Here is an 18,752-nt window from a genome sequence, read left to right as displayed (position 1 = left end):
TTTCTCTACAAAGAAGGTAAAGAAGTACATTTTGAGGTTCATGTACTTTACTTAGTATTTAATATTTGATGTTACTTGTCTCTGCATTTCACAGGCAAACATGGTATTCTTCGCTTGACTACATATATCTGGCATCAATAAAGATTTAACATTTAAAACAAGATAGCCTTGTAGAATATGATGCTTTTGTATGGATTAAACTACCTAACAGTAGCCTATATAAATGACCAAACGTAACTCCATTTTGACTGGGTACAACATCTACATAAAAGAAAAGTACATTTTACTGTCATGTACTGTAAAGTACTTTTCCTTGGATAAAGTTTTGAATGCTTGAATTATACTTTGATTTTACATTGAGCTAAAAGCCTATACTTTTACTTTATTTAATTCTGCATTGACACAGGACTGCAATGTTAAAACTAAAACAGCGAAATTCATTAACAATGCATCCTATTATAGCCTATCCTGTATCCTGCTGATCAGTGATATAATCATTTCAGCCAGGAGGCCAGGCATCATCTGTCTCAGTGCTACTTCATTAGAGGTGTGTGACCTCTAATGAAAACATGATTGCAATCAGCAGTGGCATTTTTAATGTGTGGACGTGTCGCATTCTCAAAGCACGAGCGGAACCGGGGAAGCGCGCGCACTCCATAGCCCCCATTCCCACCCACCCCTCCTCCTCCTCCTCCCCCTCCCAAACAGCCACACACACCACCATCCATCCAGTGTCAACTGCTGGAGGGGGGCCCACATGCATCGAAAGGGACCAGCGTGCACGCGCCCGGTTTCTCTCTCTCTCTCTCTTCTCTCCTCTCTCTCTCGCGCCCCTTCTGCTCGAGCAGTTCCTCCGTGCGCGCTCCCGCTCAGCGACAGGCTTCAGGGAGCCCGGAGAGCAGACGAGCGACAGCGGGGGAGAGAGAAAGATGGAGGTGAGGGTCGGGGAACGACTCCTGTGCCTGGCCGTGCTGTCCAGCGTCCTCTGCGTGGATTCAGTCCTCGGGAAATACGTCAAAGGCATCGTCAACACCAAGGAGGTGAGCGCTGTGTGTGTGTGTGTGTGTGTGTGTGTGTGTTTTTTAAAACCTGTTTAATTTGTTGCTACTTGCGACAATGACACCACCACAGACTGATAGGAGGAGTGGGGGGACGGACTCGACTGCGTATCCGCACGCAGGTGTCTCTGTGGCGGACCGTTCCCCGGGTAGTCGAAGGGGCTGCGACCAATTCACCGTCAAGTTGCCTCGGATATTCACATGGCTGAATATTGCCGCCATATGAAACACACTCTCCTCTCTTCTGCCTTGCAATTGCGCGCCATCTGCGTGCGTGTCATCTGTGGCGTATATTTTACCCTCATTATTATGACAGTCCTTGGCACCATTGTAGCCCCAGAAAGCGGCATCCCACGAGTCCACTGCTACCAATCGAGCCTCCGGTGGTGATTAATCATCTTTAAGCCAAATCCAGCTTGACCTGAGTGATTTTGTTGCCATGCTTCAAATGTAAATTAGCAGCGGCGTTTCTGTTTATTATTAGAGGACCGGTTACAGGTGTGCGTCATATGGCTTCTGGCGCGCAGCGGTAGATTTGTGGTGATCCTTGATAAAACTGGGCTCAGTCCAGCCTGGTCAGGGTTTTGCGTCTGTTTTCAGACAGATCAGCATCGACATCATCGCTGCCCTGACAAGATGTGCGAGTTAAAATGTTAACTGTGCAGCTGAGCAGACAGCTCTGGGCCGTTTGTAATTCAGGAGGCTACCACCTGCTGTTCCACATCTCTGGTTTGTATTCTCACTCCAGTTTGTGGAGTTTGATATACAGGAGTAGTACTGTAGGGGTGTCTACCATTTTGTTGTGAGTTTAGGCCACTATGTAGACAAAGTAGCCTTTGTCAAAACACTGTCAAAATAGCCTTAGATCATGTTATTTATGGTTGTTTAGAACATTTTGATAGTTCTTTGGGAAGTTCTACAGAAACTGAGCTTTAAGTCAAAGTATTGATTTCTCTGAAACGACAGGAGAAACATTTGACCCTTCAGTCTGCATTGTCTCGTGTATTTGAAAGGGGGATAAAGAAAGTTAATGTTGATCAAAAATCTCATATAACATTATACAAACCTAAGAAAGAATGCAAATGATACCAACAGAGCCTAATGTGATGAGCAAATTTGTTGTTTTGCCTCACAATTCAGTTTACAATGAAAAAAGCAGCAAAACTTCACAGTTGAGAAGCTAGAGCCAGTATGTTTTTGGTATTTTTGCTTAATAAATGAGTCTTAAAGCTGTTTTTTTTTAAATTTCCTGAAATCTCCAGCTGCCACAGTGGAGCTGCTCAAGTGATCAACAGCAGGGGACTATTTTGTTGCACTGTGCAGCTCGGGTCACAGTGTGAGGGAAGGTGCTGATGTTGGAAAAATAAAAAGCATATATGTTAACAAATATCCCTCCAATGAAACACATTCTCAATTATTCTGCACCAACCATGTGAACTCAGGTGTTTCATGTATCACAGATTTTAATGCTAAATGCGACTTAGCAGCGAAAACAACAACAAGAAAAAATCATTGGCTTCCTTTGGTATGGAGCCCTAAAAGATCACCTTTCTTCTATATCACCTTACCTGGCTCTTCCAAGGAACAAAGAACAGAATCAGACACGAGGCAGGCTGCGTCAAGAAGCTTTAATTCTCACTCTAGCTTGCTGACTTGTTGTGCTCACGTGTCCTGAGTTTTGACTACAGTACAATTCAAAATGCGCCATGAACTCAAGAGATTGAAGTCACCAGTTTGAATCCCCCAACAATGGAGGATCAGAATAGATAAATTGAACAAGAGGCATTCATCCGTCCATCACGGCTGCTGAGATGCCCTTGAACACAGCACTGAATCTGCACCTGCTCCAGTGGATCTGCTCAGCGGCCAGTGATAGGTTGCACTGGGCAACTTCCAAGTGTGTGTGTGTGTGTGACACTCAATTTCTTGACGATTTCTACTGATATAGTCCTCTGCCATAAATAGGAACAGAGTAAATCAACCTGTCTTGTTATGTAAGGTTTTAAATAAAAATGGCTTTGCAAAGATAAATAAATGATCAGGTACTCTGCTGATTAATTTCTTGATGAATTCATTAATTTTTTGGTCTATAAAATGTCAGAAAATAGTGTAAAATGTCCATCACAATTTGAAGGCGATGTCTTTGAATGTTTGTTCTAAAAATTAGAGGAAGAAATGAATTAAGAAAATCTGAGACGTGAACTTCTTAAAAAAAATGCTTTTCCAAATTTTTCTTTGAGTTCTTGTTGGTTTCCTTTCCTTACTCTCGTGCTGTTGAACCAGTCAGAGATTATTTGCATAACAACAGGGCACTTTGAATGACATCAGGCAACGCAGGGCTTGACATATTGATATAGTGAGTGAGTGAGTGAGCGAGTGAGTGAGTGAGTGCGTACATTTTAATACATCAGTCTTGCTTGTGCATCCTTGCCCCAAGGTCACCCACTAACTCTACTCCAGATCCCATCTCCTTCACACACACACACACACACACACACACACACACACACACACAATAGAGTCCGGCACTCGCACACTAAAACACTCCGCTTCGGTCCCATGATGCTGCGACTGTACCGGTGTCTGCAGAGGTGAAGGCAGTTCCGGCAGAGCTGTAAATTCACAAAACGAAATTTACCACACTGGGAGAGGTGAAATGTTGAAAACAGTGGAGTAGCTGGAGAAATGAAGAGAGACAAAAGCCAAGTTATCCAAAGGCAACGGTGTGGCCGACTGGTCAGCTGCTTTCTTCGGGCAGGCTGATGTGTAGGCCTGCATTAGCCTAAGTGGATCATGGCGTGTGGAGGCGCTGATAAAATGTCCCTTTGAGGGGCAGTAGTACAAAAGTTTTAAGGTCAGAGGAAGGTCACAAGTTTGAATCCAGCTGGGAGAACGTGAACAGGGAAAGAAATAAAAACTTGCCCCTTGTTTAACAGCCAAGAGCACAGGACCCCAGAGAATGGGAGTAAATCCACACTCTGTGTCTCCTGTGTCAATGAGTTTGTAGCAGACTGATGTTGAACATTTACAACAGCAAAGTCCTCGTCTGACCTTATGTTGAGCTGTGTTGCTTAGTTACATTTTCACAGCGCACAGACTGGCTGTTAGAGGTGTCAAACATCAGTTTCCAGTAGGGCTGAGGGATTTGGGGGGATTTTGTGATTTAATCTATGAATTAAACTACAGGCCTGTAGTTCGGTACTATGAAGTATTAAACAAAATATGTTTTGTACGCAGCATGATCACAGATTATTCTTGTTTCAACATGAATAGAACGATAGAAAATTAATAATTGATGTTGTTGCTTGTTGTTTTGGTCATCCAAGAGAATTTTCAAATCTCTCAGTCAGAGAAAAGTCAACTTGTAAAGTAAACTTGTCTGTGGTCTATATAGAACATTATCCCACATAGTAAGTCACATTTAGCCCAAGCGTCAGTGACACCAGCCTGCAGAGAATTTATTAACAGCAACAGCCAAGAGTTTTCTTAGTGACATTTGGACAACTGACAGAATTGACGGTTGTCATTATAACTAATGAGATCAGCAGTTGCCAGCTTAAACTTATTTACTTCAGCTTGTCAAGGAGCTTTTAAGTGTATAATTTATGGTGAAAATTGCAGCTCTTGCACACTTTCATATCATCATGGTTTTCATATGAAAAAGATTTCAGCGTTCAGTCCTAGTTTTCTGCATCCCCTTGTAAAAAATGTAACTGTAGACAGGTTAAAATGTCTTTGGTCTTTGGTTTCTTCAGTTAATGAAAAGTTGTGGATTAGACCCGAAAGGTCTTTTAAAGTTTTGTCTTTTGAAAATTAATGAAAATGAACAGATGCCCTTGAAAGTTCCTTTTTCTAATTTAAAAATCTAGCCACCATATTCATCAGCATGCTTGAGCTCTCTGGGCCTTTCTCCATCCTAATATCAACATCTCACACTGATGAATGTTGGGGTTGAACAGCAGTTTCAAAATGAAGGATTTCACCAGGATTTATGGACTTTAATAGGATCACAAAGTAAAGAGGCCTAGTATGTGATGTCTTATTTTAATTCATGTCTTGAAAATATACCAGTTCTTAATTCTTGAATTTCACAAAACAAGACTTTGAAAGTCACTGAGAAGTCCTTCAAGTTAACATTGCCGTAGATTCTGGGATCCCTGTCTGCGTGGAGTTTCCAACTCGATCTTTGTATAACTAAATAGCTTCGCATGCTACTGACTTCAATAGAGACAGATTTCCTGTGATTGGATACAGACACCATGTGTGTGTGCAGGTGTGTGCATGTGAGGGAGTGTTTACATGTGTCCATATGCTTGCTTTAATGTGTGTGTGTGTGTGTGTGTGTGTGTGTGTGTCTACAAAGTCTGTGTGTTTGCTGCTCATGTGAAACACCCACAGAGACAGAGGGACAAAGCTTGAGTGTGTTTGCGTGTGTGTGTGTCGGTGCGTGAGTGTGTTTATGCGTTGCAGCGTTGTGTAACCCTGACTAATGAATCATTGAGAAGCTCAGCGGTCCAGGGGTGACTTGACTAGCTGATTGGTAATTAATTGTTAATGAGGCTTAGCAAGCAAACAGGGATCTAGAGAAAAAGCCGAAAAGCTACGGAGAAGAAAGGGTAGAAACTGTGAGGGAGGGAAGGAAGAAAGAGAGAAAGAGAGAGATGGAAAGAAAGAGACGGAGAGAATGAGACTGTGAGATGCTAAATTGACCGGATACTGCATCAAGGCATAGCACTTGATTAATGGGGTGTACATACGCACACACTTGGGGAGGTGGCTGAGTGATTCTGCATCACAATGCAGTGGCCATGGGGGAAATAAGAAGACTAAAAGGGGATTAAGGTAGACACCTCATCCACTGTTGCTGTTCTCCAGGGCTCAAGTCTCTTTTCTGCTGTCCATTTACACACACTCACACACACACACACACACACACACACACACACACACACACACAGACACACGCACGCACGTACACACACGCGCGCGCACACACATACACACACACACACACACACAGACACACGCACGCACGTACACACACGCGCGCGCACACACATACACATACACACACACACACACACACACACACACACACACACACACACTCACACTCACACACACACAGACAGGTTTAGGTGGTTGTGGTTGGTGGAATAGCTTGACCCCAGTGGTGAATTCAGCTAACAGCTATTAAACTCCATACAGGCTTGCTGATGCAGTAATGGCCTTGTTTGACTCAGCAGTTTACCTTTTAAGATAAATATGCTCCTGACTTCAAGTGTCTTTTGTACAAAAACTTGGGTTTAATTCTCTTGGGCTGCAAGTAATGATTATTTTCACCATTGATAAATCTGTCAGTTTGTTAGTTGACATGACAGTTTGCTCTTCTTAATAGAAAACTCTTTGCTTAAGCCCAAGGAGATGCCCCTTCTCTCTGATTTATACTTTAAAACCATCACATTAGAGAAAGGAAAACAGCAAATCCTCAAAATTCATGTAGAGGCTGGAACTAGAAAATGTTTGATATTTTTGCATTTTGAAAATGACTTCAACTATTAATTGATAATCAAAATTGTTTCACCACTCTAACTCTACAAGGCTGCAACTGATGACTCTGTACTTTACTATCAATACATCTCTCAATTATTTTTTCAGTTTATCAATTATCATTCTAAATTGTTCAAATTGTTTGTTTTGTCTAACAGCCCAAAGCCCAAACTACTTCAGTTTACAACCAGCAAATATTTGCCACTTATGCTTGATAAATGAGTTAAATGATTGTTTATTGTTCTCATTTAATAGGGCTGGGTGACATAAAAATCTATCAAGATAAATTGGATTCAAATCGATAAAGATAAATGTAAAGATAAAGTTTTATACTGTACATCAATGTTTTATATCTCCAAACTTATGTGGACATTTGTGCACTGAGGTTGTTTTTTATGGTTTAGGTGATAAGTCAGAAAACAGTGAAAAATGTGCACCAGAATTTCCTAAATTTACATTTCCTGACATCTTCTAAAAAACATGATTTCCACAACCAGCAGTACACAACCTACAAATCTTGAGTTAAATGATAAATCCTCACGTTTGAGAAATTGGAACCAATGAGTGTTTAGCTTGAAAAATAACTAAAATGATTAATCAATCATCAAAATTGTTCTTGATTTTTTTGTCAGTTGACTAATTGCTTAATCAACTAATCCTTTCAGCTCAAGTGTAGATCCACTCAAAGGAAGTTGTTACTCTTTAATGTTTCAGTATGACAATGCCCACTACAGTAAGCAAGGTCCACGAGAAAAAAAAAAAGTTTTCTGTTCTATTTTTTTATTTTTTGAGGAAAAACTTGTTAGAGCCTTGACCTCAACCCCATCAAACACCTTTTTGGATGAACTGAACCACCAACTGCGAGCCAAGTTTTATCACCCAACATCAGTGCCTGACCTCACTAATGCTCCTGCGGCTGACTGGAAGAAAATCCCTGCAAGTAGGTTCTGAAATCCTGTAGAAAGCCTTCCTCGAAGAGCGGAGGCTGTTATAGAAACATATTAATGCCTGTGGCCCAGGAGTGAAATTTTTCCACAATCACATATGAGTGTAATGTGTGTGCGCACACTACGCATGTTTATACATTTTGGCCATATAGTGCGTTTTGTTTGTCATGCTGGCTTATTTCTGACACATTAGTCCAGTTTAATCCAGTGTGTGTGTGCGTGTGCGTGTGTGTGTGCTAAGCTCAAAGAATTTGCTCTTATAGCAAGGAAGTCTAACTGATTGTTCAGTCAGAGCTGCACATTACTGCTGGATTATTGAGTAGATCATTTGAAGGACGAGTGCACGAGAGACAAAATAAAAGTGTTTGTGTATTTTGATGTCTGTTAGCAGCTGCAAGCTAAGGCATGCTGTGGTTGCTATGACAATAGTGTTGGGGGTGGTGGGGGGCTGACATTTGGTGTGGTGTGTGTGTCTATGTATGTGTGTTTCAGACCAGGCATGGCATGCTGTAAAAGTGTGTGACATATGCTCTGGGGTTATTGTGTGTGTGTGTGTGTGTGTGTGTGTGTGTGTGTGTGTGTGTGTGTGTGTGTGTGTGTTCACTCAACAAGGGGGTCTTTCACAGCCCTAGCCTGTGGTAGGTTAATTGATACGCCCCCCTCTCCCTCCACCATCCCAACCAGACCACCCCACTCTCTTCTCTCCAGAGTTTCATCCCCGGGGTCAGTGCTTCCCTCTGCTACCCCGGTTGTCATGGTTACAGCCTTAAGCGTCACCCGGGACGACGCACATAGTGGGAGTAAGTCTCGGGCTTCAGTGACTTTTGGAGTTTTCCATGAATTATAACCAAGAGGCCCCAGGGGCTGAAGCTGGCTGGCAGCGGCTGAAATATGGCTGCGGTTTTGTTTGCTGTGATATATGCAGGCACCAGTGCTCGCCACGCTACGCTGCTCCGGTTGCACTTTATTTCTCAGCACAGAAATTACCGCGCTTGTTTATGTATCGAGAACGCAGGCCAGAGGTAATTACAGTATAATGGTGCATGGGGAGTTTTGTTGGTTGGTTGGAGATCAAGAGTTCATAACAACCAACCTTAAGGCCAGTTTTAATAAGGCAGAGGAGAATCGTGCTCCAGCCCTTGAGGAAACGGAAATGTGCAACAGATTCTCGTGTGTGGCTGGATTAGTCAAAACATTGCGTGAATGCAGTTGTCATGTTTTGGATTTGCTTGAAGATTAGAATTGATTTTAGGGAAAGTAAATATTAACTGATATAGAATTTGGAAGTAGAACAATATAATATCACGTCCTGAAATGAGAGACTGCATCACCTGGGATTTTGATATTTATATACTAAGCGATTGTGTTTTTCTGGTCTTAAAAGCTACATAGCAGTGGAGTAATTCAACTGTTCAACTGACTGTTCTGTGAAATGATAAATTCGTGTGTCAGCATATCCAGGATTAGGTATTGTAGTCACACACCAAATCATTATCACAGTTGTGAGTGCAGCTGAACAATGAATCCATTATCAAAATTGCTGCAGTTTATTTCTTCGTTGACTGACTAAATGGTTTATTGACTAACTGGTTCAGCTCTAGTGTCAGGTATTAAAAGTTGGCTCTGTATACTTGGTGAGATTCTTAGTCTTGTTTACTTTAATCTGATATTTTATTTTCTAATAGAAATATAGAGCAAAGTAAGTAGTGCCTTGTAGGCTCATTTGGGTTTGGCACATTAAGCTGTATGACATGTAAAGAATATTAATTCATGAATTCATCAGGAAATCTAAACAAATTTGTTGGCTATTTTAATTAGGCAAAGTTTTTGTATGGATGCTTACAACATTAAACACTGACTGAACAGTGACAAGTTTTCATTTGTTAAATGAAGGATTTTGTGCAAACCCACATTTATTCTTTAAGGCCCTTAAAGTGTTGATACTAAAAGGTATTAAATAAGTTATATGCAAATACTTTAATAATTATTGAAAGCACGGAATGCTTAATCAGATTCGTGGTCTTGTTTAGTACTTTTCCCAATCAAATTAGACCTCCGAAAACCTTGTCAATTTTAAACTCTTATTTAGGCAAAGTTCTTGTTTTGCTCCTTATGTTGAGAATATTAAACACTGATGTATTTTATAATGTTTGTAATATTCTATTGGATGAAAAATGAATATATTTCTCCAACATATAAAATGTGTTAGTATTAGTACTAAAACATGTATTTTATCCGTGTAGAAACATTTTTAAAATGCTATCCCATCCTGGTATTGAGCCATAAATGTTGTGATATTTGACTTTGCAACATTGTCCAGCTCTAACCATGAGCTACTCATTCATTCTAAAATGTAAAAAACAAACTCTTGCAATTGCCATCTATATAACTACTAGGTAGCACTAGGTAAGTGATGGACAATAGGTTGACTATAAGTTACTAGCTGTCAATCTAGTGTCTATAATATAATATAATATAATATAATATAATATAATATAATACATATATATAACTTGTATTATATAAATATAACATTTTGGATTTGAATCCAGCCTTGTTCTGTCTCTACTGTCATCTCCCTGAATGAAACCGTTTACTTCTGTCATTTGTTTAACTAATTTATTAAGACTAGATGTTTCTACTTAAAGATTTGAAGTCTCATTTTGGTTTGAAACTCTTCATGTCCTCTGGCTGCCTCACTGGGCAGTCCTCCAGATAGAGAAACGTGTGAGTGTAAACACCATGTAAGTGATGCAGTGTTAGTGCTGCATTCAGCACTCTGATCCATATCTTAAGAATGTGTCTGCCCACAGCTGTGTGTGTATATGTGTTTATGTGTGTGTGTGTATGTATAATGTATAAATTTTAGACCACCACTGACTGATCCGCCACGCCGATGCTGCTGCAGTGCCTTATATAAGCTCAGTGAAGTACACCATCAGCACTATGATCTGGTCTCATGCTGCCAAGCTTATGGCTGAATAATATTAAGAATGGATATTTTTTTTCTTCTTCTTCTTTGCCCCCTCTCTTGCTTATTAATGTACTCAGCAGCTCCTTAATGCCCTCTCTGTTTACCCTCTCTAAAAGTTTATCCTCTTGGCACTACCTCCCTCCTCTACGCTTTTCATCCTTTACTCTTCCACCTAAACCTCTTTTCTTTACCATTTCTCCGCCTCCTCTTTAACTTTTCTGCAACTCTTCCTGGCTTTTTCAATTCCCAATCCCTGTCACCTCTCATTTTCCCTTTTTATTGCCCTATTTATGTCCTCTATAACTTGTATTATCTTTCAGCTTCCTTTCCTTCCTCTACATGTTTTCTTGCATATGCTTCCCTACAGCCTCTTCATTTTTAGCCATGCTAGGGTCATGGCTCTGAGACACCACTTTGGTCCAGATACAGATATCTCACATCTATTGGATGGATAGTTGTTTTGGTAGACAGATGGTCTCAAGAGAATATTTTTTCACTTACCCTGTGTGATATCTCAACATCAGAAAAAAAGTTTGCACAAACATTCATGGTTCTCACACAATAAATGACAAAACTATTCTGACTTATTGGCTCTGTGAAACATAGCAAAGCTAATGTTACCCACCTCTCCAAGATAGTTGGATTGGCCATTGCAACTACCAGGACAAATCCCAGTTGGCTGCTGCAGCAATAGGCAGGTGTCAAGTGCACTACCACATCGGTCAGCTGGTGTACCGTCAAAACATTCATATGGTTTTAAAAGTTTTTACCCGTCCCGTCAGTCTCTATTGCTGCCATCTCTGTGTGTCTGTCATGTGGGGTGCAGGCCAGTCGCAGCAGATAAGTCCAGGTCTGTATTTCTTTCCCAGTCTGACCATGTAGTCTCCTGGAAAGCCTTACCAGTGTTAACGCAGCTCTTTGCTCTCGCCTGATCATGGTACTTCTTTTTCAGTTTTTGTTCCTCTGACCTTCTCCTCTTTGGCAGTTCCTCGGCCAACTGTCTATCTTGACAATGCGATTATGTTTTGGAGTATATTGCGCTCACATTTATTTCTGGTCTCTCATCTGCATTCTCCTAATCAATCCCATTCACACCACTCCACACAGTCTGGCAGCGTGGGAAGGGTAGAATGCTCCTTCTCCTTCCCCTGGTAATCCCTAAATTGGCACTATTTAATAGCATGTGCCAGATTTACTGTCTTTTGCTCCCACTGCCCCCTTTTGACCGTTTCCCCTCTTCTCTTTCTTTCCTTTTTCCCGTGCTCAAGCACAAACTCTGATTGGCAAAGGTGAACTGATTTTCTGAAATAGTGCTATGTGGCTCAGTGCAAGCCACTTTGTTTATTTCCCATTTACAAAGCCAGGGCTGTGTAGGAATTTTTTTTCAGCACACGTACAGAAGGGAGGGCTACAAGACCAAGATCTGTCTCTTCCTTAATAACATCTCTGCTTCACAGTTAGCCTGCGGCCAGAGAGGCTAACTTTTTAGACTTAAAATGAGTCGGTCTTTATTTTTGTGTACCTGTCTAACTTGCATTAGACTAATCTAACATCAAAATTAAGACACCGAACACCACAGGCCGGCTGAAAATATATTGTGAAACTGGCTCCAGGTTGAATTAGTCTCATTTCTCTCATCTCATGCTAAACTAAACTGCTTAACATGTTAAAAAATTATAACATGGTAGACATCAGCATATTAGGTTGTCATTGTGAGCATGGTACCATGCTGAGTTCAAATCACCATTGTACCAAAGTACAGCCTCACAGAACTGCTAGCATGGCTGTAGACTGTGATTCTTGTTTCTTCGTTGCTTCATGCATTTGAATTGTTAATTTGTTTGACTTTTTTCCTTCTCTCTTCTGTGTCTTGACTACAGGACTGGGTTTTCCTCACTCGCTTCTGCTTTCTCACCGACTTTGGACGTCTGGACTTCCGGTTCCGCTATCCAAAGGTAGGATGACTACATTTTGTGTTTTTGTCTGTATTATGCACTTGTTATCTATTTTTGTTATTTCCATAAGATTTTCCAACTTGGTGCAGCTCTGACAAGTGTTTTGCATTTCTTTTTTCATCATCCCTTCTTTCTTTACTTGACTGTGTTCCTCTCAACAAGTTGTCTTACTTTCTTCCTTTCTTTCATTCCTTCAACTCACCTCATCTAAACCTCTCTTCTCTTCTTCCCCTGGCTGTTCCTACCATCTTTTCCTCTTTTCCTATCCTCTCCTCCTCCTTTTGCTCTTCTCCACTCTATCTTTCTTCCTGTCTGTTTTGTTCTTTTTACCGATGCCTTGCTTTACAGTCTTAGCCTGCAGACTTTGGAAACAGTTTTTGTCGTTTAAATCTCACAAACGTCTCCCTGCCTCCTCTCTGATCTATGCACATCCCACCCCAGCTTTTCTACTAATCTTTTCCTTTCTCACTCTCTCTTCTTCGTGCAGTCTCGCTGCTGTCAGAACATATTGCTCTACTTTGATGACAGTTCTCAGTGGCCAGCTGTGTACAAGAGGCCTGAAAAGGTGAGATACTGACACTCTCTGCATCATGTCTTTTGACAAGCCATTATTAAATAGAAATACAGCTCCATTTGCTAATTTGCATGTCACTGTCGTAATGAAAAAGCCCTGCCACTCCAATTTTGATAATTTTCACATTTTAACATGAACTAAAGGTTCACTCGTGCTGCTCAGAACACAAACTGTCTCTCTCATTTCCTGAAAAGTTGACATTTTGGAAAAAGCGGCCTCCACTCACAATATGTATTATTGATGATACATGCAGTGATCAAGAGTGGCACAATCCATATTTGTGAGCACAAAGTGAGAAAGTAGAGAGTTCAGCCTGAACTGGTGCTGCACTGCAGAAAATAACAGGAAGAGGAAGATTTTCTGCAATTAAAGTTCTGTTTTCTGGGTCTGAAACCTGTAATACCACCTTTTCAGTAAAGTCCATAAGTATTCGGACAGCGGTACATACGTTCTTGTTGTTTCGGCCCAGTACTCGAACACATTAGATCTTAAAACAGGGATTAAAAGCATAAAATTCTTTCTGTCAACCTTGATTTCAGGATATTTTCATCCAGATTGGGTGAACATCTTGGTAATTAAAACCCTGTTTTTGTCCTTCTGCACTGTTAGAAAATTAGGGGAGTAGATGTACAAAAAAGGGCTATGAATACTCCACTGTTCTCCCAATATGATTGTGAACACCCTCAAATATCCATAAAGCTGAAAGTCAGCACTTCAGCCTCATAGTCATTATTAAATTCCATCTGCTGGAGTACAAAGCTAAAACAATAGAAAATACTTCTCTTACCACACATTTGACTGCACTGTATGCATTTAGAGTAATTCCTACATTTGGTGGGTTCACTGACTCATTCTTCTATCCACAGTCTATGCAGTGTATATTTAACATTTGGTTGAGTCTGTAATTTTAAGTATTTGGTCAGATATCTTTGGGTTTTAGAGAGAGTGGATTCATGTAATATCAGCCCATCCCTTAGCTATAGGAGGAACATGCATGAATTCTGAATCTGTGTTGTATTTGCATACACTCACTGAGCCCTTTTATTAGGGAGACCTGTATGCCTGCTTATTCATGCAATATACAATTAGCCAGTCATGTGGCAGCAGTGCAATGCATGAAGTCATGCAGATACAAGTCAGGAGCTTCAGTTAATGTTCACATCAAACATCAGAATGGGGAAAAATGTGATCTGAGTGACTTTGACTGTGGCATGATTGTTGATGCCAGATCGGCAGGATCGAGTATTTCTGAAACTGCTGATCTTCTGGGATTTTCACACACAACAGTCTCTAGAGTTTTTCCTCTGAATGGTGGGAAAAACGGAAAACATCCAGTGAGTGGCAGTTCTGCAGACAGAAGCACTTTGTTGATGAGAGAGGTTCGAGGAAAAAGGCCAGACTGGTTCGAGCTAACAGAAAGGCTACAGTAACTCAGATAACAACTTTGACAACTGTTAGGAGCAAAGAAGCATCTCAGAATGAACAACATGTTGAACTTTGAGGTGGATGGGAAGACCATGTCGGGTGTCACTCCTGTCAGCCAAGAACAGAAATCTGAGGCCGCAGTGAGCACAGGCTCACCAAAAGTGGACAAATGAAGACTGGAAAAAACGTAGCCAGGTCTGATGAATCTGGATTTCCGCTGAGGCACACAGGTGCCGGCTGTGGCTCAGGAGGTAGAGCGGGTTGTCGACTAATGAGAGAGGTTGGTGGTTCAGCTCTTCCAGTCCACATGTCAAAATGTAGCGTAAGGTGCTTTGAGTGGTTGATAAGACAAAGAACGCAGTATGTAAGAGCAGTCCATTCACCATTTACCATGGTAGGGTCAGAATTTGGTGTCAAGAGCATAAATCCATGGACTCAACCTGCCTGGTGTTAACAGTCCAGGCTGGTGGAGGTGGTGGTGGTGTAATGGTGTGGGGAATCTTTTCTTGCTGCACCCTCTTAAAACCAGTAAATGGTTTGAACACCTCAGCCTATCTGAGCATTGTTGCCAACCATGTGCCATGTGTCTTCATGGCCACAATCTACCATCTTCTAATGGCTACTTCCAGCATGATACTGCACCTTGTCACAAAGTGAAAGTCATCTCAAACTGGTTTCATGACCATGACAATGAGTACAGTAAACTTGAGTGGCCTCCCCAGTCACCAGACTTGAATCCAGTAGAACACCTTGGAGATGTGGTAGACCAGGAGATTGACAGCATGAATTTGCTGCTGACAAATCTGTATAAATGATGTGACACAGTCAACATTGAGCAGAAACTCAAAGGAAAGGTTCCAACATCTTGTTGAATCCATGCCACAAAGAACTAAGGCTGTGAGCAGTTGGAGGTCCTACCACGTGTGTTGTTTTCTAATAAAGTGCTCAATGTAACATGACTCAGTTGATAAAATCAACATTAAATTGCTTTCACGACCGATGAATAATGTATAATGCAACTGCTTAATAGAGAGACGTAAGTACCATCCACCCACCCACGTTTAATTAGTCCAGTGTTGTTTTATCAACATATAACATCTGATATTGTTTCTTGTGTAGTTAAAATCAAGCCCTTTCTGAATACAAAATGGTTAGAACAGTTATTGGGGTTATGAAATGTTTTGTGGCATAATGTACCATATAGGAAAGTCCATGCTAAAATGCTCTGAGACATTGAAGAGTAACATTCAGCGAATACCTGGCATTTCTTGGACCATGCAGTCACTTTGGGGGTGTATTCTTCTTTTTGCTGACATCTTTTTGACACACAGATGTCACATCACATTGAGGTATTTCCAGTACGGCTTAAAACAGCACAACATTTCTCAGCTCTTAGACAGATTCCAGTGTCAGTTTCCCCAGAATTAAATAGTATGTTCTTCATTTTAGACTCACCATTTTGCACTAATAATTACCAGTCACACAGGGAGAAATCCATCACTGAAGAGACAAAAAAAAAAACAATTTTGATTCCAGCAGCTTCAATAGACCAGAATGCAATGCAGACACAATTTCAATGACATTCTGATTACACGCACCTTGCGTTTGTTCTTGCACATATTCTGATTTTGAGTTCACTGTGTCTTCCTCCGTCAGAACTGCTACCAGAAGGAGGCAGTGCTGAGGCCCGAGAACAACCAGGTCATCAACCTCACCACACGCTACACCTGGTCAGGCTGTGTGGTAAGAACGCACACACACACACACACACACACACACACACACACACACACACACACACACACACACACACACACACACATACGTATGCATCCCTCTCTTTAGTGTAAGAAAGCATCCATCGGGCCAAAGTGCCCCCTTATTAACTATGTCTGTTACAGGGAATTATAATATTGTTTTTTATGTTTCTGTCCTTCGTCATAATGTTTTGTTATGCAAAAATGGCATAGAAATATGTAAAAGGAGAAGAAATAGCTAATGGCCTGTAATGTGTTTTTGTAACATTTTACTGATACACACATTTCCAGAGTTTTTGATGCATCTCAGCCAACCAGAAATGTTTTAAAAGATCTGTCTCTCCTGCAACACCTTTTTTTTGTTTGTTTGGTTTTTTTTTTTCAAATATCCCATTTATCTATTTTTCAATAAGCAACACAACGTGTTTGTTTATCACATTATGAGGTGTGATTGCCAGCATGACTCTGTTGTTGTGGCGGTTAGTGGATCTTGTTGCCACATTTCAGGCTATATTTGGGTGTGAAATATGTTCATATCTTGATGTATCAGGCTCCCACTTGTGATAATTCAGTGTGTCTCTGAGGTAAGGCATTGCCTTTATGGATAACAACATCCTCTATGCACCCCCTCCCTCCCTGCATTTCCTCTCTCTCAGGTGGAGGGAGACGGGAACGAGGAGGTTCTGAGCTGCGTGGGCGGCCGCAGTTTCCGCTCGGTGAGGGAGAGATGGTGGTACATCGCTCTCAGCAAGTGTGGGGTAAGCACTGACCTCTGACCCGACTGGCTCTGCCTCTCTACTAGGGCGGGTGTACAACCAGGCCATTGCCATGGTTACCACACCTGCGTAGTCACCTTGTTTGTGTTGTACTTTGTTCCAAATAAACAAACATCATCACCACCATCACCATTATCATCATCTTCTGATTTTAATACATAGTTCTAAGTTTTTACAGTCAAGCAACTGATTTCAGGTGCAAGCAGCAGCATCAGATATTAAATGGGAAAACTCAGGCGAAAATATACCAAGCACACCCTGAAGAAGGCTCTGTGGAACGCTGGATGTTTTAAGGCTACTTTTTTTGCTGGCTACCTATAAATTTTAAATCAACTTGAGCATAATTTTTGTCCCAGTATGTGCTTTCACATTTGAGCATTTTGCACCAGGCTACATTTTACATTCACGAAGTTAAGAAATCTAAATAGGCAAAATGAAAAACTGCAAGTGAATTTAACCCTGTGATTTACAATAGATAGATAGATAGATAGATAGATAGATAGATAGATAGATACATCAATGATTTTCAAAAGCTGTTGTATGTTGCAGACCATCAGATCCCAAATGTAATATAGCTTGTCATGCTAATTTATGTCCAAATGCTACTCGCACCCTCGCGCCCTAAACTCATTACATGTTACAGCTGATCTTGTATCGGTACATCTGTCTCTGAATTGCCCCTGGACACTGTGAAGCGCTTTATCTCTCCCATACCACGGTGTTTCTGCACCAAAGCACAGAGACGCTTAATTTGCAACTCTCTTCTTAAACTGTGCTAAACATGCCTTACAAGGGCTGCACTGTAGCCTATTGATTCGCTAGCTTCAGGGACTTTTAAGCATTGTCTTGTTTTATAATGGGACTCAGTGTTGTGCTAATGGTGTGCCGGGAGAAAACAAGCCAAGTAGCAGCTGCGATGTGTATTCTGTTCATGTGAATCTGGACTGGGGCACATGAGCTCGTATAATGATAGCTCTGCTCAGTGATGATACATCCACCTACACCGAAGGCTTCAGTCAAGGACTAATACCAGGAATTGGTGTGCGGGCTGTTGTTGTTGTTGTTGTTCTTGGTTTTCTATGTGTGCGGTGTTCTTATATTTTTGAAAGTAGGTGAAGAAAAGAGTGAATACATAAGAATATCTGCTGGATGTGTATCACTGTAAGCCTGCCTGCCTACTCTGGGTGACACCAGTGTCATGCTCCTGGTCATGATTCAGTGTTTGAGCAATCATGCCTTTCCGTTTGTTTTGGGGGGAGGTTTGTTTTTGTGCTGTCGACTGAGTGCTGGCTGAAGAGGGATATGATTAGAAGGGATGCTTCCTGCGGAGTGTGGTCTAGTGTCACGCCAGCGTCCGCTGATGGACACGCTGCCTAATGCTGTTGGACTCAAGTATAAAAGCTCGTCCCTGCTCCCAGGGACATATGCATGCATCGCCCCGCGGCCAATTTCCACCTCCCATCCCTTGTCGCTCGCCTTCTTGCTTCCCTTTCGCTTGCACACCTCTCCGTCTTTCCTACCTCTGTCGCTCACAATCTTTGGCTACGTCCTGCTTTGTTTCAACTCTCTGTCACCAAGCTGTGACGAGCTCCACGCCATTTCATATTTACTTCTCTGTCTCCTGCTTCTCTCTGTCAGCCTGTCTCTAATTGTGTTTTTCCTCTCCATCTTGCCATCTCGCCATCTCACTGGTCTCATTTTCTTTGCCTTCTGCTCATTCCGTGCATTTTTCCCAA

At 41.4% G+C, this 18,752-nt stretch overlaps 1 protein-coding gene across 1 annotated transcript in view; it reads left to right on the top strand.

The window, feature by feature from the left end:
* Positions 1 to 776: 776 nt before the first annotated feature.
* Positions 777 to 18,752, top strand: part of tmem145 (transmembrane protein 145) — a 38,714-nt gene continuing 20,738 nt past the window's right edge. Inside the window, exons 1-5 of the mRNA XM_056381554.1 lie at positions 777 to 1,040; positions 12,410 to 12,484; positions 12,972 to 13,049; positions 16,140 to 16,226; positions 16,897 to 16,998. Of these exons, the coding sequence (XP_056237529.1) occupies positions 930 to 1,040; positions 12,410 to 12,484; positions 12,972 to 13,049; positions 16,140 to 16,226; positions 16,897 to 16,998 (453 nt within the window). The 5' untranslated portion in view covers positions 777 to 929. The remainder of the gene's footprint in view (positions 1,041 to 12,409; positions 12,485 to 12,971; positions 13,050 to 16,139; positions 16,227 to 16,896; positions 16,999 to 18,752) is intronic.

This window comes from Seriola aureovittata, chromosome 7 (genome assembly GCF_021018895.1).
Source record: "Seriola aureovittata isolate HTS-2021-v1 ecotype China chromosome 7, ASM2101889v1, whole genome shotgun sequence".
Lineage (NCBI taxonomy): Eukaryota > Metazoa > Chordata > Actinopteri > Carangiformes > Carangidae > Seriola > Seriola aureovittata.
This window is presented reverse-complemented; position numbering and strand designations above follow the sequence as displayed.